This window comes from Macrobrachium nipponense, chromosome 7, assembly GCF_015104395.2.
Source record: "Macrobrachium nipponense isolate FS-2020 chromosome 7, ASM1510439v2, whole genome shotgun sequence".
Taxonomy (NCBI): domain Eukaryota; kingdom Metazoa; phylum Arthropoda; class Malacostraca; order Decapoda; family Palaemonidae; genus Macrobrachium; species Macrobrachium nipponense.
In genome coordinates, this window is record NC_061109.1 from 48642133 (window position 1) to 48652066 (window position 9934).

The 9934-nt window shown below is 34.9% G+C and overlaps 1 protein-coding gene across 2 annotated transcripts in view; it reads left to right on the plus strand.

Annotated features, from left to right (window-relative positions):
- The window catches only part of LOC135217461 (beta-1,4-mannosyl-glycoprotein 4-beta-N-acetylglucosaminyltransferase-like), a 67219-nt gene extending 58483 nt beyond the window's left edge, over window positions 1-8736 (plus strand). For both annotated transcript variants that reach the window (XM_064253363.1, XM_064253364.1), the window contains exon 3: window positions 2236-8736. In XM_064253363.1, the coding sequence (XP_064109433.1) occupies window positions 2236-3429 (1194 nt within the window). In that variant the 3' untranslated portion in view covers window positions 3430-8736. The remainder of the gene's footprint in view (window positions 1-2235) is intronic.
- Window positions 8737-9934: the final 1198 nt, after the last annotated feature.

Genomic DNA, 9934 nt, shown 5'->3' on the forward strand with positions numbered 1-9934 from the left:
GATAGAGGCATCTGAAAACAGAAGGAATTTCCAGAGGGGGAGAATGTAGAGGAATTCCCACTGAGATATTCTTGTTGTCCAACCACCAATGAAGGTCTTGCCTCACTTCCTCGGACAGAGGGACTCTGTAGAGGAGAATCTCCTGCCAGTGACCAGAACTCTTTCAGTCTCCATTGCAGAGACTGAAGATGAAGATGCCCATGAGGGACCAGCTTCTCCAGTTAAGACAAAATCCCCAGGAGGACCTGCCACAGGTGTGCTGTCTGTTCAGGTTGAGGCAAGGATTTCTGTGCTACTAACCACAACTTGTCTAACCTCTGGTCCGACGGAAAAACCCTTGACGCTGCTGTATCTATAACCATACCTAGGTAAAGAGCTCTCTGGCTGGGAACCAGGTTAGACCTGATCTCTGTCCTGAAGCAGTTTCTCCCTCGAGCTTGCTAATACCAGCCAGTCATCAAGGTACCTTAACAGGCGAATCCCTGGAGCATGAGCCCATTTCGATACAAGGACAAAGACCTTTGTGAACACCTGAGGGGACATATCAACCCAAAGCACAGGACCTTGAACTGAAAGATTTGCTCTCCCAGAGTGAAGCGAAGAAACTTTTGGACAAAGGGTGAATAGGGATCTGGAAGTACGCATCCTTTAAGTCTATCGACAGCAAGAAGTCATTATCCTTTATCGCTGCCAACACTGTTCGAGGCGTCTCCATCTTGAACTTTGTCATCCTGACAAAATGATTCAAGGTGGAAAGGTCGATTACTGGTCTCCAGTCGCCTGTAGCTTTGGGCACCAGGAAAATCTGACTTTAAAACCCCAGAGACAGATGCTTTATTACTTCTATCACACCCTTGTTCAGCATTTTCAACACTTCCTCCCAGAGAGCCATGAACCTCTGAGAGTCGTGGGTGTAAGTCCGATTAAAAAGGGGTCTGTCCGAGAGGGGTGGAGAGAAGTTGAATGGTAGTAGATAGACCACCAGTAGAATGCCTACTACCCATCCCCCTACCAGCGGCAGTGGAGAGGGAGAGGCGCCCACTCCATCAATGACCTCCTCTGCCTCTTCTCTTAGTGTCCTTACCAGGCTTGTAGGGCCGTTGTTGTTTCTTTGCCTTGGCCTGTGAGGGAAATTGGGAAACCCTCCCAGGGGCAGAACTTTTCGGGGATTTCAAAGGTTAAGATTTTATCACCTGGTGTTGAGGAGGAGGGCATCTTGAACGTGCCTCTAACTTTGATACTGCTTGATGTACCGACCTGTCTTTCATATCTACTCATCGCCGGTTGATTGCATCTTCCAAGTCACTCCTTGGAAACAGGAACTGCAACTCAAGCAGATCCCCATTTCATAGAGACAACAAAGACTCAGAGTCAGCCAAATTTGCCACCTTGTTGACATTGCTCTTATGGCCAAAGTGGTGTCTCAAGTACTGTTGGTATGCTTTGAGATTATTTGTCATCTAGTTTTAGGATGAATGAGTACTTAAATAGCTTTGTTCCTGGAATCATATCAACAAACAAACTGTATAATGCATTCCCAAAAACTTAATTCAAAATGGAGATTATTCCATCCTGCTCTTCACTTTTTCCTGTTAACTAACTACCTGCTTTTGTTGTCATTCTTATCATTAACATTTTACATGAAATTTTCTCATAATATATAATAAATGCAAAAAACTTTTACCTGAATTCCCATCTGTTATGAAAAGAATAATTGCTTTCTGATAGGTATTACTCAGCTGCATTGCCAATTTTCTTATATAATGAAGAGTAAGCAGAAAATCACAAATTCAAAGATCCCTCATAGGGGTAAAAGCAACCTTTGCTTTTACCCCTATTGGATAACCCTGCCTTGTCGTCATTGAATTCTGCTTATAACCTGCAAGCTCTCTCTGTTTAGCCTGTGAGAGCTCCTGTTTTTTCCATCAGCAAGGCCTACAATAACTGAGCCTGAAACTTGCTATCATTTAAGTGTTTACCAAACAACCATCCTGGTAGATGTTGATATGAATATATTTTTATCTTCTTAATCAAAAGTTTTTATAAACAAATTGGTATGTATGTTTGGAGAAACAGTTGTCATTTTGGGCAAACTGATCAACTGTGTGAGTGAAATGAGAGAGCTTCTACCTTTCAAAGTACATAATTGTTTTCATTTCTTAAAATTAATTTCAAACTATAGTCACATCTAAAATGATTAACATGATAGTTTTTCATGAGCTTCGTGTATTTCAGGTTTTAGTTGGATTTTGGTTCTTTCAACCCATGGATCCTGCCAAGCAGTTTCTCAAACGTTTATTCACTGAAGGTGGTCAAACGATCCTTCACTTGAGAGACCAGCCAACAGTGACAATGTATGCGGCCTATGGGAAGGATTTGTGTGTGAGAGAAGGCACACTGGTTAAAGCTAGTTCAGAAGGCAATTGTGTTTGTCGGCCAGGATGGAAAGGGAAGAGATGTGGAGTTCCGGAAATTATGCAAAGAACTGATTGGATGCAAAATCCAGATTTATCCAAAAATATTCAGCTTAGAAAGAGACCCAGACGAGTTATTTTGGTAAGTCCATTTATCCATGAGTATGATATCTTTGAAGCTAATGTTAATGAACTAGTTGGACTTGTAGACGTTTTTGTGATAGGTGAAACAAATTATACTGTTGCTAGTAATAATTCTTTACCAATTTTAAGTAAGTTGAAAGATGGTTGGCTTAAGGATACTCAAAATAGAATTATTTATGTGCCTGTGAGAGAAAGTGACCTAAAGAAAAGATCCTTTGTTCAAAATCTAGTTCAAACTGGGTTGCGTTTAGTTAGTGATATCCGTCCAGATGACCTCTTTATCCTAACTAATGGGGAAGAGATACTTCGCCGGGATGTAGTGACATTTCTCAAACTTTTTCAAGGGTATCCATTGCCAGTTAAGTGTCAGTTTAAGCATTATATGTATGGGTTTTATTGGTCCCTTCCTGAAAATAGCAATCTTACAAAACCTGAAGTGTGTGCATCATCCTTCCAATTTCTTGCCAATGCTTTTGAGTACCAGGTATCTCGTTTGCAAGAGGGCAGTGTGTTAGAAGAGGATTTAAACTTTTTCACTTCACATGAACAACCAGTTGTTAATTGGACAATTCCAGAAGCAGGCTGGAGGTGCCATTTATGTCTTTCTGTAGAAAATATCTTTCAAAAATTGTCAAGTAGGTCTGAGAGTCCTCCAAAATGGCTGTTACCAAGCTCATCATATTCCAGCATATCTCCTTTTATTCAGCGTTTGATTAAATTTGGTCAAGATGAGAATCTTGAACCTGTAGGGGTCCCTGTTCACAACATTGCCGAAGAAGAACTGCCTCCATATCTGAACAGAAACAAAGAAAAATTTGCTCACTTTTTTAAAAACCCCTATGAAACAGCATCCATCCATAACCTTGTATAGTGCCTTCCCTATTTAGTTCATAAATGCTGTGGGGTACCATTTCCATTTTTGTATAATACTACTGTATATGTCAGTCCATAGACCAGTGGTTCAGCATTTTGTCATTGAAGAGCTTAGGAAGGATTGAGTTCTCAAAGTTAAACTAAGAATATTACTTATTGTTCTATCACAGGTACAGAATAGTTGAGTATGTCTTTCATTTATGCGACATTTTGTATTGATTAAATGCATGTGCATTGTTTTTCTTTATTGTAACAATAATAAGTTGAAGAAAAAATTTTCATGTTCAACACTATCACAAAACTTTATATCTAGAACTATATAATACTATGTACTCTGAAATGTTTTTCCTTTAATTCATTTACATCATCAGTGCTTAGTAAAAAGTATTTTTCTACTTGCAAAGCCATTATTTGCATAAACCAAATTTTGTGGTCTTTACAAATCTTAGAAACTCCTTACCTGAATCAAAAGATAATAGTCTGATGGCTGGCTGGTTGACTGGGTATGCCCCCCAACCCCCCCTCCCACCCCCATGTTTCTTCTTTGAACATTTTTTTTTTATTTCCCTCGTGGACTTACAGATTTAGCAGACAAGTTAGTGAATTAGTATGAATTATGTCCATCACCTGAAAATGATATTATATCAGTGAGGAGTGTTTCACTACCTTTCTCAGCCTTGTCAGTTGTCTTTTACCTTGAATGGTTATTGTAAGTCAGGTACTTTTTAAAATTTATTGTTGTTATATATCCATCAAACTGAATTTCATATTTGTTAAGCTAACAAGTATTGACCTTTAAAGGAATCAATGCTAGATGGGTGCTACTTTTTTTGCTCACTTTAGGTAGCTCAGTTGTTTGTTATGTTGGCTATGTGCTGTTCAGTTTTATTGCATAAATCCCTGTTAAAGGATTGTACTGCCCTACCTCCATAGTTTTTACATAAGTATCAGTATTCAGTTATGTTGCAAAGCTCAGTACTCTTGTTAGTTTAATCAAATGCTCCTCTAACTTTGGGCTGCTATAGTTAATATTAAAAGCTTTCATTACATGTCCATATTATAATTTTGAGTTTCATAAAATGGCAAATTCTTCCTCTTATATTGTGAAACAAAGTTAATAATTATTTTGTGAGTATATCAAATGAGATTTATATTGAGTGAATTTTTTAATACAAACCAATGTTAGAATCAGGGTTTCACTTCCTAAAACCACTAATTTCTCACAGCCATTGCCAGAATTACATAAGATGTGAGGTTCTTACTATACTGAATTTGAGATTCATGGGGATGCAAGCACAGAGCTCTCAGCCAAGCGGCAGACACTGATGGTCTTTTGACTTGGGAATGTTTTGTCTAGGAATTGTGAAGACCACAGATATGGACTATATAAATGATGGAGTTGTATTGAAAAAAATATTTGTATTTTACAAAACCTTGAAATTTCTTCCCATACTTTATTGACAGGTTTGCCGTCATTTTTTATCTAAGTTACTTGACTTGAGCTGATAGTTTCAATGAGACAAGTAAATTTAGTTCATAATTGAAGGGTCATGTTTTGTTACACAAAATAACACCTTTCAGGAGAGAACCTAATTGTTTGTTGCCTATACAAAAATGATGAAGTATGCTAAGAATATTCCAGTTTCTGTTTATTAGGTTTTTATTTAGTCAACGGTTACTGTTTGAATTTCATAAAGTACCTAATTTGCTTTTTTGTACACATTTAGATATGGTAATGTTACTCGTATGATTGAATGGAAATTTTTTGTATTATGCACAGAAAATATTGTAAAATAGAAAATTTTTAATTTAATGTATTAAAACTAGCATTTTGTTTTATAGTAGTGTGTATAATTTTGATGAGTAAAATAAAGGAAAAGCATAATCATGTAAAGCCAGTGAGACAGTGCAGTAGAATCTCTCAATAACAGAAATGCTACTCCCATCGTTAGTTGATTTTTTTAGTTATTAACTGTGATGCTACCAGGCAAACTGAAATATGATGAAATACTTTTTGAATTTGACCTGGATGAGATGACCAGGTTTGGTGCTATTTAACAGTGCATACACAGGGTAAGATCTGATTTTATACTAAGTAGAATTATGTGCAAGTATGGCTCTCTGTTTCAAGTATCCTCTGTGATAGTTATTAATTTCTTTATCCATGTTCAGCTGTGATAATTAATAAATTGGATTACTTTTATATTTTCATGCACTGTAGACCAATCATATCTTTTGTTGCCTTTATAAAATTATCTTCATCCCTTCAGCTATTTCAAGCTAAGGGGTTGGTTACCTTGATGTATTTTCCCCAGCTATTTCTATTGAGAGCATCTTCCTCCACTAATCCTTCTCTCATTCTTCCTTCACTTTATCACATCATGTAATTTTTTGCCTCCTCCTTGACCTACCCCTAGCAGGTTCCATGTTAAACCCTTTACTCTCCACCCTCACTTGTTTGTGCAAACTGGTCATACTACGTACTCTTATCTTATTAATATTTCCCGACCCTGCACTTCTAATTTCTTCCTTTTCCCACCTTTCTTGTGCAAGATCCCCAGAATCCACCTCAGTATTGTCATTTCTGTTGCTTTCTTAATGGTTATATTTTTAAACGATACATCATCACAGGTTCAATTATTTAAAATTTGGTCCTGTTTTATTCTTGTATAAATAACGTGTTCATTTTCCTCCTTGCTGGACATCATAACCTTCAAACCAGCCCACTCTGGAGATTCTTGCAACTCTTATACCCTTCCGTGTAATTCTTCTCAGTCTTAGTCATAATCACCAGATCATCTGCATAAGCAATACCCATAGTTTTCATTCCTAATCCTTCACCCATGTTATCCGTAATCAGTACAAATAGAAATGGATTAAATGCCAATCCTTGATGTCAGCCAACTTTAACTTCAACCTTTTTTGTTTTGCCACAGGCTGATATTACTGCTGTCCTTGTTCTTTTAAACATCATTTCAGCAAACTTGAAATAACTTTTCTGGTAATTTCCAATTCTTTAAATGCCAAATTACTGGCTCCCTTAGTATTCTATCAAATGCCTTCTCAGGTCTATAAAAGCACCGTAGAGCTTCTGATTACCTTCCATCATCTTTTCCCCTAAGTGATTACATTCAGCATCTTCTCCTGTAACTGTCATACTATAAGACTATCAATTGTACCTCACCATCTAATGAAACTGCACTGCTGTTTATAATTGTTAACAATCTTTACATAAAATTTTAACAATTATTTGTAATCTCTCATCAAGCATTCTTTCTCAAACCTTCAGCAAATGTTTTATGTATCTGATTCTTCTATAATAACCACACTTCATAATATCTCCCTTCTATTTAAAAAACATTTACCATTAGACTTTTTTCCTCATTACTTTCCCTTCCCAGCTCTAACAGCTCTAGAATTCATTCCTGCCCCTCTATAGCAGGTATCTTCAACATTTCAATTTGCACTTGATAGACCTGGTGCTTTGCTGTACCACATTTTACATAGAGCTGTCTTTACTTCTGTATACTGCATCCCACCAGCCCATCCTCTATCCCCACCTTTTCCACATCTGTGTCATACACTAATGCATTCTCTCCATCTTTTTATATTTTATGTTAAGTTTGTTTTTATTTCCAAGATGTACTTTTTATCCTAATACAGACTGCTATAAAATACTGTTTAATTAGTGCCTAAAATTATTTGTAAAGTCTGGTGCAAGCATAAGGGCACTCTAAGCTTTGGCAAAAATTTGTATTTGGTAATGAAAGTTTCCAGTGAATGAATACCCCAAATTTCCATATTCTGTTATTGAGTGATTCCACTGTATTAATATGTATGTTCAATCATCAGTGTAGAATGCTTCTTAGGGCAATCTTCATTCCTTTTAAAGTGATTATGTGCTGTCATTTGGTTACTTTATTTCTAATGGTAAATTAAATTTTAAGTAATGTAGTTGTATTGTATTTTTATAGAAAAAGATTTTCTGTTTATTGAATTTCACTGAGTGTACTATGTGAAGTATATTACAATAATTTTGCAAGGGACAATGATATATTGTGATAGTATATACAGAAATTAGAGGCTTGTAAAATGTTCTCAAAGGTTATTTATTAGAATTTAAGCATTAAGGAAAGATTGAATATATGTTATTACTCATAGAAAATAAGGCATGAGACACCTAACAGAATATATTAATAATTGTACAGTGTTATGGAAGAAAAAGGTTACCAGAATGAATGATTAAGAAGATATTTAATGAAGTTGAGTTTGTTAGATTGGTAGTAAATGTAGCATTACATATTCCTTAAGAAATACTGTTTGCATATTTTTAATGTTTGATTTTAACAAGAGAAGTTGTATTCACAAAGCATCACTCTCACATGAGGAACTAATTATATAGTTATAAGGTATTTCTAGTCAAAACAGTTGTTAAATTTATAAGCCGTTAAAGTGAGGTCTGCTGAATTGAACATGTGGCATGTGTAAACTTAAAGGAAAAGAAAAAACCAGTTTTGTATAAAGTAGCAGCTGATTAACCAAGTCATATAAGTTGAAACATTAGATCATGGAAACCTTTTTTTCAGACGTTGCATGAATGACGTAACTACGTCATTATATTATTACTTCATGTTACTCAGTTATGGTGATAAATGCTTAAGAATATTACCCCAGAGATGTTAACTGGATTTCAGAGAAGGTCCATGAAAACTGTTAGGAGCATAAAACGGATGAATAAGCCATCCAAAGCAGTTGAGGCTTTTCTTCTGAATTTATGAGTTTGTCTGCACTTGATTTACAGGGAAAGAGTTTTATTTATACACAGTTCTTAATTCCTAAAAGTTACCCGGCAATATGGCCCAGATTTTATTCTAATATTCTTGGCACAGACATGAATTAAAGTATATTAAAAATTTTTATAACATCAGATTTTTCAGTACTAGACTGCAATGCACTTGTGAACTTCAGATTTTACATTAATAAACTGCAATGCACTTTATCAACAGCCACATAATTGGATTAAGTTTTGTGGAAAAAATAAAAATGTTAGAATTTATATTTCATCAACATTAGTTTGATGAAGTAATGCAATTGGAAGTTTTCCCAGTTCATTAACCCCCACAGCAGAAAAAATGTTTCTAGTTCCATATATATCACTATTGGCAACTCTTCAGATCACCATATAAGAGTATGAGTGAGCTGAGAGCCCCTCAGTCCTGCTTGAGGTGGTAAGGGGGAATGTGGTCACAAATTCCCATCCAAGGATGCATCGTAAATATTTTACAATAAATATGCTAGGAATTTGTTCCTGGTTTTATTTCATATCTTTAATGATATTGTTTGAGTTGTAATTTCAATTTAACAAAGTAAAATAAAAAAAATATTAAAACGCTTGTAACTGTAAAATTAGGGTATTTTTTATGACTGTCATAAGGAAAAGAGGCCTGCAAGGGGGTGGGAAATATTTGCTTACAACTTCCTGTGGAAGGTACGGACATTTTATTTTTTAATTTTTATATTTTTATGGATATATATATAATATATATATATATATATAATATCTATCTATATATATATTGATATATTATCTTTATATACATATATATACACATGTGAATATACATATCTTCCTCTTTCCAGTGGTGAGTTTTTTTTTAGTTTTTCTTTTAAATTGGCCATCCTTAAATTTAGCCCGGTCATGGGTGTATGCATTAGCATACATTAGCCTAGACTGTGGGGGTTAAAAATGTATAATTAGTTAAGACAGGAATAAGAGAATCAACTGTTACTATTGTCAGATTAGTATTCAGTATCTCATGTCTGAATATACTTTAAGAATTAATGGGTTTTACTAATGTCAAATAATATGCAGCTAGATTAGTTTTCTGTACATTGGTATTGGTTTTTTCAGTCCTGCCTCATTTTATTATTCTTATATGATCTGATTTTTTTATATTCAAAGGGTATGAAGTAGGACTTTTACATCTACAGAATTTTTTTTTTTAATATTGCTTTTGTCAAGTTGATTACATATCAGATGTGAATTAGGCCTACTATGAGTGTTTGAATGGAGTCTTAATGGAAATCTTAATTTGTTGGTCACTTTCAGAAATTGCTCTGGCAGATTTCTTCTTCATTTCATGACAACACTTTTCATGTTAATATTTTGCTATAATGGCTTGGTACATGTATGCAGTTATCATGCAAGGATGCCTTTCATTAGGGTTTGTGAATCATCATTTAACATATCATTTGCATTGCATATCAGCTGTATATGTGTACTCTTATGTTTTTCTTAGAAATGCAGTGCTGTATGAGAATGGTGATTAACATCAGTGGAATTTCTCATAAGTCTTTTCACTTTTGAATGCATCATATTTGTTTATGAATGAAATATTTATCAATATAGTTTTCTTTCAGGTCAGCTCAAGAGTTTTGTTAATTTGCCTGATACAGTAATAGTAATAATAATAATAATAATAATAATAATAATATAGTAATAA